This window comes from Canis lupus, chromosome 3 (genome assembly GCF_048164855.1).
Source record: "Canis lupus baileyi chromosome 3, mCanLup2.hap1, whole genome shotgun sequence".
In the NCBI taxonomy this organism is placed as follows: domain Eukaryota; kingdom Metazoa; phylum Chordata; class Mammalia; order Carnivora; family Canidae; genus Canis; species Canis lupus.
Window position 1 is genome coordinate 14,954,579 of NC_132840.1, and position 20,945 is coordinate 14,975,523.

Sequence of the window (20,945 nt, forward strand, 5' to 3'; positions counted from 1 at the left end):
GTATTGTTTGGGAGATTGAAAAATTGTGCATGTTTAGGTATTCAAGATTTCACTTGTGTGTCTCCAGCCAAGTCTTAAAGACAAAAAGTGCAGCCCCACTGCACCCATGTCCATGATCCCCCACTCAACCACCATATCAAGAATTCTCACCCCTTATGACCAAATGGTGAAATTCCATAGCAAGGGACTCTTCATTCTTAACAGACTCACCAAGTTCTAAGAAAAGAATCCAGTGGTATAATAGTGCATAAGCGCAGACTTGCCAGCATGGCCAAGATAGCCAGAAGGATACAGAAACCACCAGGAAGGTGGGAGCCAGGTGGGAGCCTGAAGGATTTAGGACAAGACTTTCATACAGTTCTTCTGTCTTTACTGAGGTAGCATTATAATATTACAGAATGTGGATAAATAATATTAGAGCCTTGTAATAGGTATTCCTTTAATCATCATGAGAAACATAAAGGTTAACTTAATGGTACCTAGACTCAAGGTACTTGGGTTAAAATCCAAATTGCATTAATTTCTGGCTGTAGGACTTCAGAGCAGCTCATCTCCTCAGACTCCTCAACTGTGAAATGTGATAATTACAGAACTTCTCTTATAGGACCACTGCCAAGATTAAATATTTAAGACATGGAATATGCTTGAAGTATTACCTGATACCAAGTAAGCACTCAATAAATTTCAACTTGTATACTCTATGGTTAGTAGTTATTATTACTAACATTAGCAATAATGACCACTACTTTAATAAATAAGGATCTACCTCTTTTAAACCTCACCATACTCATAAAAATATAGATTTATTCCCTGAGTTTTGAGCTATTTCCTCATTCCCAATTGTAGTAGTAAATTCAATTCTACTATAAAGGCAAAAAGTAATGATGTATCACAGCTGTCCCAGTTTCATATAGATTAAAAAGGAACAACAAAAGATTCACCAGGCTAGTATTAATCATGGTTATAGTATTATGTTAATTCAGATTAACAACGTACTGAAATCATCCACACTTCCTAAAGGGAAACTAGTATTTTCAAGGAGAAAGCCAACATACTTACCATTACTTCTTTGACCCTGGAAAGGTCCTGAGATATGAAAGAATTCTATAGGATGTCACAAAATTTCTCAGAGATTAGTTCCTATAATCATTTCCCCCATTATCCTTCAAAGTTGGCCATAAATTTTCTTGTACATAGCCATGCCCCTGCATCCTCATCCACACTGACCACTCAACAGGGAGGCCATGACCATTAGGCCATGACCTAATCTCTTCCTCTCCTCTGCAAATTCCCAAGTCCAGGAAGATATGTAACTAGATCTTACTTGTACATCGGAGGCCTACAGCCATGCCTCTGATATACAACATGCAGTCTTTTTCAGGCTATGATTTTAACCAATACCTAGGCTTTTGCTTCAGGAGAAAGTCACAAATAGGTCAAGGATCGGTTGCTTTTCTCCATGCCCTATTAGGGCCTCTTAAGTGTCATCCATGAATTCATCCAAAACCTTGCATAAGCAAGGGGGGGAAAGGCTACATTGTATCCTGTGATGAGGCTTAGTCAGAGATATGAATACAGTATGAATTCACATCTATTTTAATATATATTCAGATACACAGATGCATAAATTATTATAGATACGGTTATATACAAAGATTAGCATATATAGTATATATATACATATATAGATACATATTTATATTATTTATAAAATTTGTTTGTTTCCTGACTGTCTCCTGAGCAGACCTAGAAGCGCTGACATCCTGATAGCAATGAGAACACCTAATGCCCAGATCTTGGTTTCTAAACACCATTATCCAATACAAGAACTCAGGGCCCTTTGGAAAAGGGCTGAATACAGGGCTGGGGCAGTTAAAACACAAGATGATCCCATGTGTGTTAAAAGGACACATGGATCAATATGAAAGAACTCTCAATGGCCATGGCCGAAACAATTTTCCAAGCAAAATATACAATTTCTAGGAAATTTTTCCTAGAAAAATAAATATATAGAATTAAATTATAGCTCAAAAAATAAAATTAATATCCATAATTCTATACCAATATTAATAAAATATTTAATAAATAAATAGGGAGTAGGAGCAAATCTTCCTTATAGAAGAATTCCAAATAGCATTGTAGATTTCTGCCTTCTAGGAGGTGGGAAATTAATTTCCTTTCTCTTAAGTATGAGAAGGACTTACCATATCCCAGATAATAGAATATGGAAAAGAGAAACTAGTGATTTTATAATAGATAAACACTGAAGAATTCATCTTAACCAAGTGATCAAGGCTAATATCAGCACAGATCATTTAGAGTAGCATCATATACCCCCTGATATGATGCAATAAAAAACATACTCCACCCCTGAGTATATTTAAAAATATTATTCCCTTTTAAAAGTGAAATTTACTTAAATATGTAACATACTGCATTGTATTTAAGTCATAATTCCTTTCTAAACATCTGTTATACTAAATTTGTATCAAGGAACCTATAACCACTAACTTTAAAATAATGCAACAAAATTAAATACTGACCATACAGTATTGTCCTCATTTTTTTTTGTTGGATTTTGTCACCTAGGACCCACTAATACAATGCAAACAATCTCAAAATGGGACTACTGGCATATAGGGCTCTTGCTTTCTGGTCTTCCAGGATATTTGCTGAGAATGTGACTCAGATTGGCTACTTCCCTATGCGATAACGAATTCATGTTGCTGATGATGGAAGATGGAGATATTCTAGCCTTTAAGATGTTTAGCACATATATGTTGAAAAATAGTATACTTGATGATCTCCAGATCTTGTTTGTTTCAAACTTCTCTCTTTCACATATACTGAGTTCAGTTTTTGGTTTTGCAAGCTGAGCAGAATTTGGGAGTCTCTGCAACATTTGGTGGATACCACCATAGCTTATCAGGGAAGTGAGTTGGCAAACAAATGATTGGGATCAGACAGTTTGCACTAATTTAAGTAAGTGATCTGTGTGTTACTTAACTCATGCTCTTGACACCAAATTTTTGTGCAGACATAACTATCCCTTGTTTCCACGTGTGGTTCTGTATTTAGGTTTTAGAAATGCCTAATATTAAAGTTGAAATTTTTTAGTGAATTTTCTCCTGAAGTTCAGCAGTTTGTTTTTATAAGAATTACTTCATGATCTTGACCCTAAATATTTCATCTAAGGGAAAACAGAAAATAACAAGATTAACATCCCTAAGCCTATGAATGTGTTTATGTTGCAACACCGAATAATACCAATCCCAGCACCAGATATGGAGGCTACTTTGAAGGGTTATGAAGGGTGACCTTCTAGGGCTCTGGTGATTAGTTAGATGCTCTCCTTTAAAGATCTTTACAAATAAAATAATCATCCATTAAGGAAATGATTAAATCAGGACTGAGGGACCTTCAGAGCCTGTTGTAGGTTGAGACGTAACAAGCCAGTACATTAGATTATAAGTGATAGAAAACTAGCTCAAAGTCACTTACACATAAGAGGTGGGATTTATGAGCTCTCATAATTGGGAAATACAGAACTGCCCCCCCCTGGCTTCAGGTCTGGCTTGATGCAAAGACTCAGAACCTTTATGACTCTTGGTCTATCTCTCTACCTCACAGCTCTGCTTGTCTCTTCTGGCATCCTTCCTCAGACAGGCTCCCATCTGCCAGCTCAGCAACCTCACCAAAAATAACCAGCTTTTTAATCTTCTCCGGCATCAAAATTTCCAAGAATTCTCACTGAGTCATGTGCCCTTCACTGACCAATCTGTATGGCCTGGGCTGGTGTACTCTGACTGGACTGGCTTGGCTCAAGCTTTCCACTCTTGTGACCAGGGAAGGATGGTGATGACTAAAAGAGCCATGTGGGTGAGGGAGAAGTTCCTGAGAGAGAAAGAGGAGCAACACTTCCTTAACTCCCTTTTAAATGAGCGCCTTAGCATTGGTTTCTCTTACATTCAACCCAGAATCCTAACTACCAAAGCGAGTTGTAGGAAATGGGATGATGAGTAGGGAGACTGTTTTCTAGGCACAGGACTATGACACTGTACACCATGTCTCTGACAACAGCCCCAGGGGTGCTGGTACAGAGCTGTTGCTCACCATCCTGAGTGTCCAGCTATACTGCCAGAGAAACACAATCACATTGAAAAATTGAGTGATGTTTTGCCTGCAGGGGGCGAAGAAGATGGTCTTGAACTGGTCCCTGGCAGCAGCTGGGATGTGTAATCTAAACACTCCACTCCCCTAAAGAGAGTCATGCAACCAGGAGCCAGTGGGACAGTCCTAGCTGAAAATATTCTGCTAGCATCAGCCTAGGTATTGTCACAATGCCACCCTCCTGAAGAATTGATTAATGGTCATACTTACCCAAGGTAGAACAGCTAAAACTGTTTGCCAGATCCAATAATGAGAAGATTCCAACACATGTTGCAGCAAGAGAACAGTAACTTCATTTGATTCCACAAAGCTCCAACAATGCTAACGCCATATTGTTCACTACATGCAGTATGAATATATGGAAAGATATAATCCTGAGCATTTTTCTGATTGTAGGAACCTGAACACATTACTTGAATTTTCTGGGCATCAGTGTACTTCTTAGTAACAAAATGTTTCATATCCATCACTTAGTAGAGTTAATATGAAGACTCTCATTTGCCCATGAAAAGTGGTTAGTACAGTGCCTAGCACATAGTATATTCTAACAAATATCAGCTCTTATTATTACTTCCAAAAGTATAAGGCTGCCTCCACCAACCTAATTTAAGAGGCAGATGGACTCTTTCCTTATCCAAAAATGTTATATACACCACTCTGGCTATTACAGATTAATCACTTTGGATTAACAAATAATCTCTATGGTAATGCAGAAAATTCTAGTAGGAAACATAAAATATCACATGCAAGACTTTCATAAATAGTTTTCAATGTATTTATTTCCTCCCAATGGGTTTTAGTGAAGAAAAGGGTGAGAGGAAGCACAAGACCCTTAAGATAGGTACAGATTTGGATTAGTGACATAGAAGTGGGACGGGCTATTAGAGGTGGCCTGAAGTGGGCTGAGAAGAAAAGGTTTTGATGGGGAATTTTCTGATATCACAATGATCACAGATGAGCTGGTCTCAAAAACTCTCTTCAAGTTCCATGATCTTTGGAGCAGATATCAAAAACATGGATTTTTCTGCCATCTACTGGTCATTTTTGAGAAGGACAACAATCTTTATGTGAACAAAGATGGGGTCTTTGAGGGCCTCTCTTCTTTGTTGATCTACCTGAGGACTTACCCATAAATCTCCCTGGAATTGTGGGTTGTGGAACTGGGTTTGTGAAATAGGTGATGAGGCTTTTGAGATTAATGGTGGTGTATGGAGACATTGATAGGCATGCGTGGGGTCAGTGATTAGTGTCTGTGGGCTCAGTAGCAAATTTCTCTAGGTCTGTGAGTGGGACTGAGGGCTGAATCATTAAAAGGTTTTGGAATCAGAAATGGATTTTTTCTGGAGTTAGCCATGGGGTCTCTAGAAATAATGTCTAGAATTGGAGATTGAAATATCTGAGATGTGGAATCTATTTTGTCTATGGTAGAGTCTGCAGGATAAATGAAGTTTAGACAGAGCGGTCTATGATGTAGAATCTGGAGGCCCAAGAATGTGGAACCTTGTTAGTTGAATGATAAAAAAAAAAAATGTCTGAAAGTTGAGTATATATTAGGTAAGCTTGATGAATTGATGTAAATTTCTTGGCTATGTATAAAAATATCCTAGTTCTTAGGAGATGCAGGTATTCAGAGGTGAAATATCTTGATGTCTGCAATTTACCTTCAAAGTGGTTTAGCAATAAAATGTGCATGTAATTTTCAAAAATATTAAAAACCATCAATAAATAAGTTCCAAAGTATATATGAAATATAAACATTCTCAAAAGACATAAAATTAACTCGAATGAATGGAAAGACACATTGTGTCTAAGGTTCTCTAAAATCAGATGCCTCACTCCATCCAAAGCAAAACAAAGCCTACAGAATGGAATAGACCCAGAGAAGCCTAGGGTCACACTCCAGCCAACACACCTTGAAACTTCCCTACATGATTTGCTGAACCAAGAAATCATTAGATGAGAAAAGAGAGAAGAATCTCATTCCCCTAGCACAACACCTTTAACTTTTAAAACTAACACAAAAAAAGACTATCTTTTAGGACTGCAAGATACAAAATGTGAAGGCTATTATTAATCAATCTTACTACTTTAAAATAAAACATGTTTTCCAAAATAAAATCAAATACCATAAACTCTGTAAAATGAAAACTCTGCAAGATGCAGACCCAGGTTGAAATTGTAGAGAATTTACAGAATAAATGAGGTCTGAACAATGAATGTTTTTGGTGATTGAATTTCTCCCCTTAACATAATTCATCAACTTCAAACTTGTCCAGATTCCTTCCACAACAGTGTCTTCCCTATTTTTTATCCTACTCCATTTTTAAAGTTTAGAATAAATTTAGATCTGCAGAAAAGTTTCAAAGACGGTACCTAGAATTTTTTCCATACTCCTCACCTAACTCTTGCCCTTATGAGAACACCTTACATCACCAGGGGACATTGGTCAGAACTAAAAAGTCAACATGGGCACAATACTATTAACTCAGTGACAGTCTCTATACCCAGATTTCATTAATTTCTCCACTAAATCAAATGTTTTTCTGTGCCAGAATCTAATCTAGATCACCACAGCCCTCAATCACCACATCTTCAATCTCTGATCTATTTCTCAGTCCTTGGTTTTCCATTAACTTAGAAAACATGATGGAGTCCTCATCACCTATCTTATGCAATGTCTCTCGATTTTTGTTAGTCTCCTATATTCTCATTATTAAATTGAGATTATGGTTTTTATGGAGAAAGCTACCACAAAGAAGTGCCCTTCTCATCGAGTCATATCAGGGGTGCACTATATGTACATATCATCTCCAGTGATGTTACCCTTGATCACTTGGTTAAAGTGGCTACTACTAGGTCTCACCACTGTAAACCCACTTTTCATGTTCCACATCCATATCCTTTCATTGGGAAGTGAGTCACTAAATCCAGCCCACATTCCTGGGAGGGAAAGTAATTGGAATTAATTCAAATTGCTCTGTGAGGAGATTTATCCCTTTGCCCCATCTATTTATTGATTCAATTATTCACTGATATTATTATGGGCTCCTAGATATTTATTTTGTTTGGGGGGTTATAATCCAGTCCTAATATTATTTATGTATTTGCTCAAATTGTTCCAGCTTTGCCTATTGGGAGCAATTTCAGGTTGGCTTCTATACCCATTTACAAAGCCCATATTTTCTAAATCAGAGAATGGTCTTTAAAAACCAATAACTAGAGGAGTAATGTCATCAGAATGGCAGAGTAGGCAGCTCCAAGCTCTCATCCCCTCAGAGACACATCAAAAAAAACAAGCAGAAAATGTCAGAACCAATTTTATCAGAACACCACAAAACAATCAACCGCTGACAGCAACCAAGCTAATGCTGAATCAAGAAAAAAAACATGACTTCAAAACAGTAGAAGAGTTCCATGGTGATCTTGTTTGCCTTTATTTCACTCAACCCCAGCTATGCAGCGGCTTTAAAGCAATAGCAGCCCACATTCCCAGAGAGGTACCCTCCTCTTCCCTGAACCAAGAAGGATCAGAGTAGACCTTAATGGCAAATTAGTGTGCGTGTGTGTGTGTGTGTGTGTGTGTGTGTGTGTGTTCAGACCTGTCTTGGGATTTTCCTGAAGGACTGGCAGAGGTGGTTCATCTCTGTTTCATCTAACTTGGAAGTCAACACAAGACAGTAGGTCAGAAAAGGAATAGGCATGGCTCAAAACACTACCAGGTGCTAGAAAACTACTTGGTCTTCCACAATTTATCCACTCGAATGTGCCTACTCCTGCTGTCTGCCATAGCAATTCTGGTGCTTCTCCATCTAGCGCTTTCATGATTCCACATGAATCATGAAATCATCCCTAGGAGCCATCTTAGAAATGTGTTCACCCCACCTACTGCAATTCCTGCTGTAGTGTGAAGTCCTGTATCCAATTTTAATCTTCCATACTGTTTGGCCACCAATCACAGATTCTGGTCCCATGGCTACCCCCTGGCTCTTGTCAGTACATGACAGCTAGATACCACTATTCTATTAAGATATTGCCCCTGTTTTACTAGCAGGCTCATCACGTCCTTGGCTAGGATATAGTATGACTTTCTCCTAGTTATTGACTTCATGGAAACCCCTTGGGAGGCTTTCAGTTAGGAATATGGTAGGATATGATAAGAATGCACGACCCTGGAGAAACAGCTGATTCCAGAGCCGAAGAATGGAAAATACACAGGAACCCTGGAGCTCCATAAATCAAAGACCTATCTTTTCCAGTTCCATTAAGATACAACTGATAAAAATTATATACATTTAAGGTATATAATGTAACAATTTGACATATGTATACATTATGAAATGATTAGCAGAGTCAAGCTCAATTAACACATCTATCGCCTCACATAATGACTGTGTGTGTGGTAAGAACACCTAATATCTACTCTCTTAGCATAGTTTAAGTATACAATACAGTATTGTTAACCACAGTCACCATGTTGTACATTTGATCCCTGGAATTTGTCCATCTTATTGAAAGTTTGTGCCTTTTTAAAAAATTTTTTTTAAAGATTTTATTTATTTATTCATGAGGCACACACACACAGAGAGGCAAAAACACAGGCAGAGGGAGAAGCAGGCTCCATGCAGGGAGCCCCACATGGGACTCGATCCCAGGTCTCCAGGATCACACCCTGGGCTGAAGGCAGCGCTAAACCGCTGAGCCACTGGGGCTGCCTGAAAGTTTATACCTTTTGACCAATCTTTCCCATTTTCTCCAGCCCTGGTAACCATGGCCTAGAAGGTTGTACAGTTTTTAAATAAGTAAATAAAAGTTACAGTTATACCAAAAGGACACAAGAGTCCATCTAAAGGAGCTCACAATGGCTGAAACTAGAGCAATTTGCCCAAAATATATGTTGGTAGTATAGTCTCATACCCCCAAAAGAATAAAGTGAATATCTATGACCACATGGTTATAAGTGTAAGGTTGAATAAAGAAATAAATGAAAAGGCAAGTCTTTCTTACAAAATAATCCCGAATAAGATAAGCAGATAATTCTGCGAACTTCACATCCCTCTTCTTTGAGTGCAGGCTACATTTAGTGACTCAATCACTTCCAAATAAAGTATTAAAAGGTAAAAATAGTGACTTTATAGTGGAAATCTGGCAGACACCTTCTTAATCAGGGGAATATAAACAGGGATAATTCATATTGATATCATGTATCACCTGATGTGATGGAGTGAGAAGGGTAATCCATTTCTGTGGTATATTCTGCTCAAAAATCTGTAATCCAAACCTAACCAAGAGAAAACATACAAACCAACAATGAGAGACATTTTACAAAATACCTGACTGGTCCTCTTCAAAATTATCCAAATCATGAAAAACTAGGAGAGATTGAAAGTTATCACATATTGTAGAAGGCTAAAGGCACAAGAAGACTCCTGGATCTGATCAGAGAAGTGAAAAGGAATATGGGTTGGGTATCAGGATTACTTAAACAAGAATAAAGTTTATAGTTTAGCTCATAGTATTGCACCAGTGTTAATTTCATTGCTTTGACAAATGCACTGTGCTTATGTAAGATATTACCCCTGAAGAAACTGGATGAAAGCCATATAGGAAATATCCATACTGAATTTCCAGCTTTTCCATAAGTTTAAAATTATTCCAAACTAAAAGTTCATTTATTTTATTAAAAGATTTTATTATTAAGTAATCTCTACACCCAGCAGGGAGCTCAAACTTACAACCCCAAGATAAAGAGTAGCATGCTCTACCAACAAGCCAGCTAGGTGCCCCTAAAAGTCCATTTTAAAAAAGCCAGGCTTTAAAAACAACATTGTAAAAAAGAATAATAAAAAATAAAAATAAATAAAAACAACATTGTCAAAGTGCCTAAAAAGAATAAGCAAAATAAAATAAAGGAGTCCAAGGGCAGGTGGATGGAGTTGGTGACAAATACAGAGAAACCTTAGAAGAATTATTCCAGTTGACTTGTGAACCCATCATTAGCCTCTATTTCCCTCATGGTTATGCCACAAAAGATGAAAATGAAGTGCAGTTAACTGTACATCCTCCAAGAAGCTTGAGGGCCTTGCAGAAACTTGATGGAATGTCTCAGCCAAGACGGTCAAAGGGGAAATTCTTTATGAGTGACCTAGACCAGGTGCATCCAGTCTATAGATTCCAGGGGCAGATACCTTTGTGCTTAAGCCATTATGAATCTGTTGATCTTTTTAAATGTACACATTAATAATTTCCCTTAAATTTGAGGAACTTTCAGCCATTATATTTTTATGACTCTTCTCATTCTGGAATGAGCATTACATATTTAATGCAGTATGTTTAATGGTTTCCCAAGGGTATCTTAAGATTTGTTCATTTTTCTTCATTCTTTTATCTTTCTGTCCATCAACTGGACAGTATCTATTGCAACTCTTTGTTCTGCAGACTCTTCCTTCTGTTAGCTGAAATCTGCTGTGGAATCTCTCCAGTGAATTACCCATATCCTGATAATCTTATTGGTTCATATGTATAATCTCAACTTTTTTATTCATATTATCTATTTTATGAGCCATATAATTGTGTTTGCTTTAATTCTTCATATATACTTTCTTTTCATTTTAAATACATATTTATGATACCTGTTTTGAAGTCCTTTATTGCTAAGTCCAACATCTCAGCCCCCTCGGAGTATGTCTACTGACAAATTTTTTTTTCCTGTGAAGAAGATTTCCTATTTCTTTACATGCATTATTGAAAAATCAGCAATTTAGATAGTGCATTGTATCAACTTTGGATTCTGTTCTTGCCTTGTGAGTGGTGGTGGTTGCTAGATTTTTGTTTGTTTGTTTAGTGACTTGCCTAGACTAATTCTATAAAGTCTGTTTCCTCCACAGTGTACTCGTGACTGTTGTCATCTTGTTTCCTACAGCTTGGAATTCCATCCCTACATCCTTGTTACTTCCCCTCAATAATAAAATGGCACATATCCCAGCTAGAGAATATAGACATTGTTTATGGAAATGATGTAGCCAGAGAAGGGGATTCACTAAATTTGTATACAATATCCTGGCAAACTCCTAAGAGATGCATGTATGAAAATGACCAGACTGACAGCAAAATATCTGAGACATGAACTGTGGGATAGAATACTGAGCATGTTTCACAATTGGCCTCTGAGTAGCACATAAGTAAGAGAAACCAAATCTTACTGTAAAGACTTGGTAAGCTAAATTCATAGCTGAGCTACAGCCCATAGCAGTAGGCCAGAGTGGCATATTCCAAAACCAGACAGGGGAGCACTTACTAAAATGGAAGATTTCAAAAAGAACCATGTCAAATAATACTCAAAGTGTTCAAGATACGGTCTAAAATAGCATAGTTGCATTCTCTCTTGTAGATCTATGGTTTGCCTTGTTACTTCTCCCAACTAGAAATCTGAGTAATTCCTGCTGCTTGTCTTCTAATTTCTTATGATTTGGAAGGACTCGTGGGAACAGAAGTCATTGCCTGGAGGTGACCTCAGTGCATGCAGATATCCACAGAAAAGAACACACTGTGGTCCACAAATAGTCTATTCCAGAGGCTCAGGGGCCTGGGGCAGATGGAGAATGGGGCATGGTTCACCAGCCGCAGGAGTGCAGTGTCCTGGCTGCCTCATGAAGAATGATGTGACCTTTTGTCCTGGGAAGATGGGGGTCTCCACTTTTGAGGAACACATGCCAAGGGTTAGGGGTAAGAGTCTGGAGGCTAATCAATTAACCCTAGATGAGGAATTTCTCCCAAGGTGCCCACTTTTAAATGTAAACACTGTTATCCTTAGAAGTCATATAAATGAACTCAGCTACCTCTTCAGTTGCCTTGATCACTTGTAACAAAGGGTAGGAGTGTGGCATGGGTTTGAGGAGTATAGGAGTGTTTTGGTCAACTCAGACTTCTATGATAAAATAGCATAGACAAGGACACTTAAACAGCAGAAATTTTTTTCTCACGGTTCTGCAGGATGGGAAGTTCAAAATCAAGGTGGCAACAGACTTGGTATCTGGTGAGAACCCACTTCCTGGTTTGCAGACCACTACCTTCTTGCTTATCCTCACATGGTGGAGAGAGAAAGCAAGCTCTCTGGTCTCTTCTCAACAGGCCATTAATCCCATCATGAGAACCCTTTCTCATGACCCTCTAAACCTACTTACTTCCCAATAGCCCTGTATCCAAATAGCATCACACTGGGGGTTAGGGCTTCACCATATGAATTGTGGGGGCATAATTCAATGCATAGAAGGTAGGCAGAATAATGGCCCTCCCAAAAACATGCATGTCCTAGTCCTGAGAATTTGTGAATATGTTACCTTACATAGTAAAGGGGATTTTGCTGGTGTGGTTAAATTTAAGGACACTGAGATGGGGAAATTATTTTGGATTATCTGGTGTGCTCAATTTAGTTGCCTGAATCTTAAAAAGTAAAGAGCCTTTCCTGATTCTCAGAAAAGTAAACATGACCACAACAGAACAGTTAGAGACGCAGCATAGTTCCCGGGTCCTAGACCGGGCCAATCATATGCAACATTAATGGCCTCACTCCCATCCTAAGAATGTCCAATACCTGTCAGGCCTTCACTGGAAGGTCACACACAGGTCAGTGATCAATGATTATGGCTCTTATTCCAAACTACAGGATTGGCCATGCCCAAGTCATTAGCAAGGCCAGTCCATGCCTCTTCATGGGATGGACAGAGAAGCAGGCTTCCTTTTATCCAAGTCTTCAAGGCCTTAATCAGTTTAGCTGGCCTGCACTATAGCTTGTTGGTTTCCTAAAAATCTTATGTCCCCTTGACCACTGAAAACCCTTTGTGAGGAGGTCATAGGAGAGCACAAGTCAAGCAAGGAACTGTCCTTTGGAGTACTTAATGAGTGGGCAATTACAGGTCAGAAAGCAGTCACAATGCCTTCATAAATGCTAGATCCATATCAATCTGTAGCCAGATCTTCAGCTTTTTCCCTGTTCTAGGAAGTCCCAAAGATAAGCAGGTATGTGGCTCAAGGACATAGGCAGGTCAGACACCAATGGCCCTATTGCCCTCCAGGAACCTACACTTGGATTGTGACCCCAGCCCATAACCATTCCCCAAGGTCATAGGGAATGGTCCTTCTCTGCACACAGCAGGAGATCAAGCATATCAGAAATAAATCCATTTGATTAGGTGTACCGTTGGGCCTCTTAAAGTCCCCAGAGTATTTTGGAGGAGGTAGGTTTGGTTGTCTGGGCCTTGACTAGTTCACCTAGTCTGCCATGGTAACTCCTGAGCACCCAAGATATGTGCTTCCTGCCTCAAGCAGTATACTTCCTCCAAAGGCTCCCTGAGATCAGAAGACCAGGAAGAAGGATATTGGGCCTTTGAGATTCAGGGGAAAATCAAAACTAGACAAGAGGAAGTCACAAGCAACAAAGGCAGCTTTCTCTGTGCATCATGCCCCTTCCACAGGCCTGTCTACTACCTCATGAACCATAGCCCTGTTCCTGCCTTAGACTGGGAGGTAGGCTTAGGCTTATCAGAGTAAAAGGGTCAAGCTGTCAATGGCATCCATGAAGCATGGCTCTACTCCTTAAACTAAACTCACATCTAAAGCCTATCTCCTGTGTTTAACCAAGATCTTATAGGGATCAGGGATCAGACTTAGCACTCAACCCTCCAAATAGGCTAAGTGTCTTCCCTGACTCCCTACCCGAGATGATTCATGGCTTCCAGTATTTGAGGGAGCTTCACAAGAAGTTTCATAAGTTTTCTTACCCTAGAGCACTCTGGATCTGGCACCTTCTCTATCTCCAGGTTTATCCTTTCAATAGGACAAGGACACAAACTGTACCTGAGCTTGAAAAAAATGGAGTCAAGGGTGTGACTTGGGGAGGAAGGAGGACACAAAGTGCTAAGATGAAATGGAATGAAGAAGCAGAGAGGAAATTTGTCAATTTTTTTATTTATTACATTATATTATGCATAAACTGAATGACAAAATGTGTGAACATGGTGTGTGTACAGCTTTGTGAGTTGTAACAAAGTCTACACATCCGTCTCACTAGGATGCAGATCAAGAAGCAGAACAGAATAAGTGCCCAAGCACAGATCTGAAATCATGTACTTGGTGAGTATTAGGGTTTGGAGGGGGTTGAGGGAAAAAGAGAATAGAGTGTTTTGGATGACTGGGGCACCTGGTAGCCTTATGGTGTTTGGGAGCATGGATGGTCCTGGGGGGATGTTGAGCATAGGGATTAAGACAGCTCATCAGTTGGGTGGGATGAGTGAATTGCAAGAAGCTCTTGTTTATATAGATCTAGTCACAGTGACAGGGTGGCAGGGGGAGCAGGAGCTGGTCAAGGAAAAGAGAATGAACTCAGTATTTTCAGGCCGCTGTGCCCATGGACAGGACAGGACTCAGGAAAGCAGCCACTCCCATTAGTTTTGCAGTGGGTCTCCAGGGATCAGTGTCCAGCAGCATCAGTTCCCCTCTGCTCCGTTACCGTAGGCTACCCCAGTTAGAGAGAAGTGAATGGGGGCTTGTGAGAGAAAGAAATGGGCTATGGTGAAGCCACAGAGCAGAGATGGGGACAGGCTGAGGGAGGCAGAAAGCAAGCAGAGAAGGAGCAGAGGATGGAGGTGCCCAGCAGAGGGGTAATGGAATAGCAGAGTAAGAGGCCAGGGAACAAGGTGAAGGAGCTCACAACAGTAGGGGATTCTGGGAAGAGGAGAGAGTGCAGGGCCCAGGAGGGGATGCAGGGACCAAGGAGCGCAGGGAAGCAACAGGGGACAAGGAGAGAAGTCAGCCATAGTCCCCAGAGCTGCAGGCGCAGTTTAAGAAACTGCTCATGGTAAAGTTTAATCCTATCTCTAGGAAGCTTTGGTTTTGCCCAGAAAGGAGCACCTTCCAGGAACCCATGTGGCAAATATTAAAGTTCTCTGTTATTCAGATAACTTTGAGGGACTGCATGGAACATTAGAGCCTAAATAGTGCGTCTAGGTAGCCCCATGGAAGAGCACATCATGGTTCACAGGAGTCTGTCCCAGAGGCAGGTACAGGACCCACAAGGACTTCCTGTTCTTCTCCAGTGTTCTGGGAACAGCTCAGAGGCCAGAATGCCTGACATGAGGTATTCTGTGTTACCTGATATATGAATGAGCACTAACCCATGGAATTCGTTCAGGACAACATGATTGGCATGAGTTGATGATTCCACATGAGGAAACCTTTGAGGGGGATCCTAGCTTCATTGGTGGCCCCCACGCACAATCACTGACCTGTGTGTATCCATGAAAGTGTGTCATCAGCTGACCTTGCTGACATCACCATCACCACCGGCATGACATCAGTATGGATGAAACACAGATACTGGAGACTTGCTTCTTCTAGGGCAGAAACTACATAACAAAATATGTGCACATCATAAATGTTCGTGTCTACACATCTTGACAGAGGTTTCACAGCCCTCACTGAAGTACTTAGATTGAAAAACAATCCTTGACAAACATCCTGAAGAGGCAATAATTAAAACACTTGGAGTGGTTCATTGACTTAATGAGAGTCATGTTCTTCATGAGTCTCATGGTCTTCGGGTAGATATTTGGAAATGCAAGAGATGGCATGCCATGGGAGAGATAGAGGCATAGGTTAGATGGCCTCACTTATACATTTCCGTCTGCAGGCAAGAGGAGATACAGGGTGTAGGCACTGGTGCTGCAGACGTGTGACAGCTCCACGGAGCTGAGGCAAGATTGGTACCATCAGCACATGTGGAGTAAACATTGACAGATCTTTCATTCTCAGACTGTATCTGGAGAGAGGTCACAGCAACACTCATCACTTTCCCTCCCAGGACTCAGCTCCATCTCATTACCACAAGTGTGGCAGGGGCCGGAGAGCAGAAAGTAGACCAAAAGGCACAGAGACGGGGAAGTTTCAAGTTGTGGGAGCAAGTAGCAAAGACAAGAAGCAGATGATAACAAGAAATAATCAACAATTCCTGGGCTGCAGGAAGGGCTGAGAGGATTACTCACAGTGCAGTTACATCTGCCTCTTAGTATCCATGAAGGCATTGTTTCTGGTATTTGCTGACATTCTCCCAGGACATCATATCACCCTTTCTCACATTTAGTTGATTTTTTTTTTATTAATCAGAGGATCTGGGCAGCCCAGGTGGCTCAGCGGTTTAGCGCTGCCTTTGGCCCAGGGCATGATCCTGGAGACCTGGGATTGAGTCCCACATCAGGCTCCTTGCATGGAGCCTGCTTCTCTTTCTGCCTGTGTCTGTGTTTCTGTCTCTGTCTCTGCCTCTCTCTCTCTCTCTCTCTCTCTCTCTCTCAAATAAATAAATAAATAAATAAATAAATAAATAAATAAATAAAACCTTTTTAAAAATCAGAGGATCTGAAAGGAGCAGATCCTGTAACAAAAGGATCAGCACAGTATGTCCAGATGTCCATAGACAAGAATACATACATTTTGACCCATAGATTTCAGATTTAGAATTTCATGACACCCAAAGGAAGGTATAAACAGGACAGCCAGGTCAGAGGACAGAGTATCTTTTGGAACACTCTGTGAGGAGAGAGTCAGGAGTGGAAGTGACCATGTTGCCATCCTCACAAATGTGGCTCATGTCAAAGAGTCCATGCAGGGGAGGGAGATAAGTGGACATGGGTCTTGGGTTAGGTCACCTATATGAGAAACTCTTCATTGGGAAATATATTCATAGACATGTTATCACATGATGGCTTAGTCTATATTCAAAAATTTCAAAGGGCACAGTACCTTTGACCATCTGTAAGAAGAAAGTGGAAGAGTGTTAAAGGATAGAGAAGCTCTTATGAGACAGTGGGCCATGGTCTTGCTGCATCACCAGGACCTACTCACCTTCCTCACCTCCTCGCTGCAGTAAGGTCTAGGGGGTGGTGTGTCTGTGGGGAGATGAGTTTGGGGAGGAGCAGAATGATTCACCTAGGTGATGATGAAATCATGAAACAGCTGGCTTGTGAGTAATGTGGATGACTCTCCAGTCTTTACCAACAAAGAAGAAAATATTCAATAAAAACTCTACCCCTCCTCATGTTTAGAGATTCAAGTTTCTCTTCATTCACCTATATTCAAGCCTCCAAATGATAGAATTTATGGAAATCAGTGAGTTTCCCTGGCCAGCAACCTTTTGGAGGAGGAGATTTTTTTCAACCTTCAGTAACCTCTGGTGAGAATCCCCATGAGACTCATGGTGGTGGCCCTTCTTATGTTCACCAAGCACACCAATGTTTAAGTTGAAATAAATAGTTCGGGGTTTATGCTGGAAGCAATTATAATCAGATACAGCAAAGATGACAAACAGGGACAACACCACAGTAGAGGGAAGCAGGAGGGTATGTTTCATGGTGAGGGTCTAACAAAGCACAAGGGAGAGGTAAATTGCAACTGTCTCACAGCAAAACTTAATCTACCCACTCAAATCTGAAATAGGATGGATTCTGTAAAATATCTACCATCTTTGATCTCTGCGGCCCTGGGGGAAACAGAATGTCTCCCCAGGGACTAATGGCAGAGAACACATGGAGTTCCTACCTGCTTTTGCCAGTTTGGAAGGTCCTGCAGGAAGCCAGAGTTTAAGAGTAGATTGTCAATCTCAGGATAGCCTGTGAGTCACACCCCCCACCTTTTAATCTGAAGATCAAGCCTCTGGCCATCTACCAGAGTAGGAAATAGGAAATGGGTGAAAGTAGCTGGGACTCATCAGACTGAAATCATCTTCTTTTATTAGCTACCTCCAAAAGGATCACCTGGATCACTATTCATGTTTCCTATGGGCACCATTATCGGCATGGGCTCCCACACCATGCCTTGGGAAGTCTGGTTAGAAATAGGAAAATATCAAATCCCATGTCAGCCACTTGCAAAGCAAAGGAAAGGAAATTTGACGGGTTTAGTGATGACAGTAAACCCTAGCCATATCATGGATTAATATACAGCAAACACAGATATTCTGTGTCTTCCTTCAGGCAAAAAACTTGAGGCAGGTCGGGCAGGTAGGGAGCTGGAATCAAGCCTGAGGACAGAGGCAACCATCATTCATTTACTCAGGACCAGGGATTATGTTTCTTTCTAAACTTTTTCCTGTTTAATTTTACTTAAATTCTTAGCCTGTTTTATAGGAAAACCAGATGCAAATTGAAGATAACTGAATCTTCTATGAGCATTTGGTGTGCATGCCAGTCATCTTCAGCTTCTGCGTCTGGATCTACTTTGTGTGACCCTGCTGACATCAGCACCACCAGAGCATCAGTATAATATTGATAGAACATGGAAACACATAGTTGAGATTCCTCAAAAGTTTTCCTTTAATCATCCTGTGAAAAATAATGTTTAAATGAATCAAGCCAGCCTCAAACTATCCTAGGATCAAATCCAAGATGTATTTCATTTAGGTATGACATCTCAGAGCAGGATATTTTTCTGCTCCTCAAAATACAGTGTCAAAATCAACAGTAAAGCACATAGAGAAGTACGTGGCACACATTAACAACTCAATATTTATTGCTGGTTTTTTTTTTTTTAGAAATCTTCAAAATGATTCTGTATTAGCTCCTCTTACTGCTGTTAGATGGCACCACAACCTTTGCAGTTTAAAACAACATAAATATATTATCTTACAGTTCTGTAAGTCAGAAGTCCAAAACAGGTCTTACCAAGCTAAAACCAATGTGTCAACAGGGTTGCTTTCCCTCTGGAGATCCCGGGGAAGAATCTGTTTCCTTGTTTGGGGGGATTCTATAGGACACTGTCATTTCTTGGCTTTTGGACCACTTCATCTTCGAAGCAAGCAACAGAGCATCTCTCTCATGTCCTTCTTCCATTGATTCTTTTAGGAGTTATTTATTTATTTTAGAGAGAGAGAAAGAGATAACAAGCAGGAGGGGCAGAGAGAATCTCAAACAGACTCTGAGCTGAGCACAGAGCCCAACGTGGGGCCTGACCTCACTACCCTGAAATCAGGCCCTGAGCCAAAACCAAGAGTCAGAGGCCGAACTGACCGTGCCACCTAGGCACCCCTCCTTTTTCCATTAAACCTCCTTCTTCCATTAAACCTAATTTTGAGCACAGCCATGAAAGATTATTTTTTTAAAAAAACTCATATTTTATTTAGGATTGGATCAACCTGCGTAGTCCAGAAAAATTCCGTCTTCTAAAGATCCCCAAACTTAATCACATTGCAGAGTCCCTTCTGCCATGTAAGATAACACTGACAGGTTTCAGAAGTAAGAAGTAGGGATTATTGTTCTTCTTATTTCTACATATTTCTTTCATTATGATTTATTAGGAATAAAATTGCAACAGTAATGAACACTGCCTTCCAAATGAAATTCTTACTCATTTCTATTTATTTATTTTTTGTTTTTTTTTTAATTTCAACTTAGCTAACATATAGTATATTATTACTTTTAGAGGTAGAGTTCAGTTATTCATCAGTTGCATATAACACCTAGTGCTCATTACATCACATGCCCTCCTTAGTGCCCATCACCAAGTTACCCCATCTCCCAACCCCTCCCCTCCAGCAATCCTCAGTTTCTTCCTTAGAGTTAAGAGTTTCTTATGGTTTGCCTCTCTCTCTCTCTCTCTGTTTTTATCTTATTTTATTTTTCCTTCCCTTCTCCTGAGTTCATCTGTTTTGCTTCTTAAATTCCATACATGAGTGAAATCATATAGTATTTTTCCTTTTTGACTGACCCATTTTGCTTAGCATAATACACTCTAGTTCTATCCACATCATTGCAAATGGCAAGATATCATTCTTTTTGATGGCCAAGTAATATTCCATTGTGTGCGTGTATACACTATGTATTGTCTAATCCTAGTTTACAAGAACATCTATATTTTTAAAGCACATCTATATTTTTAATTGCAATTATATAAATAAAAAGAATGAGGTGGGAAGAGGAATTGAATGAAGGTATAGATACTATCTGTCAAAATGATGAGATTTTTACATTCTTTGTAGCTTATTAATATTTGAACTTCCTTGAGTTTGTTGATGCATAATCCAGATAAAGAGTTGTGTACGCATTTACACATTTCAACAAACCACCTCTCATTTATTGCAGCACTCAGACCAAGAGAAAGTCATGAAGAACACCCATACAGATAATATTTGAATGCTTCAGGTGGCTCATGGACTACGTGATTAAGTGCTCTCTGGGAGTGTCATAGTCTTAGACCATGCCATGAGATGGCATGACATGAAGGAACTGGAAGATACATTCAGGCCTGATACCAGAAGATGCAAGTGCTGCTCTCTTCCACGTGTGGGGAGGGGTACAGCAAGTCATCAGAGAGGACAAAGGTGCCCAGCACCATTACAGTATGATGCTGACCGAAGTCATGTAAGTGCTATAATAATCTGGGGAGGGGGGAAACCTCAGCAAACCTAACCCCCAACCCTCCTTCCCTGAGTCCTACTCCATTCAAAATAGAGAGATGGGATGAGTGCAAGAGCACAGAGCCAGGCAAGAGCAGAAAGAAGGAGCATTGTTCCAGGTAAGGGAGCAAAAAATAGAGGAAAGAAACAGAAGATAGGAAGTAAAACTAGCACCAGGACCTGGCTGCAGAAACTGGAGAGCCTACTCAACCTAGAGCTACTCAAACTAGAAGATGTAACTCTCTCTCTTCTCTCACAATCTTCTTTCTCATCTTTGTTGACCTCTCTGCAAGAAATCATATTATACTTGGTCAAAAATAATTTATTACTATCCAAATCG

General features: G+C 40.1%; 1 protein-coding gene across 6 annotated transcripts in view; it reads left to right on the forward strand.

Moving 5' to 3' along the window:
* The first annotated feature begins 245 nt into the window (after nucleotides 1-245).
* MON1B (MON1 homolog B, secretory trafficking associated) overlaps nucleotides 246-20,945 on the forward strand; it is a 37,224-nt gene continuing 16,524 nt past the window's right edge. The window contains exons 1-4 of one of the 6 annotated variants that reach the window (XM_072818971.1): nucleotides 246-319; nucleotides 534-666; nucleotides 14,237-14,298; nucleotides 20,292-20,570. In XM_072818971.1, coding sequence (XP_072675072.1) covers nucleotides 20,551-20,570 — 20 coding nt within the window. In that variant the 5' untranslated portion in view covers nucleotides 246-319; nucleotides 534-666; nucleotides 14,237-14,298; nucleotides 20,292-20,550. Of the gene's footprint in view, nucleotides 667-14,236; nucleotides 14,299-18,598; nucleotides 18,615-20,291; nucleotides 20,571-20,945 lie in introns of those variants that run through there. The other 5 variants (XM_072818968.1, XM_072818958.1, XM_072818972.1 and 2 more) reach the window with 5 other exon arrangements.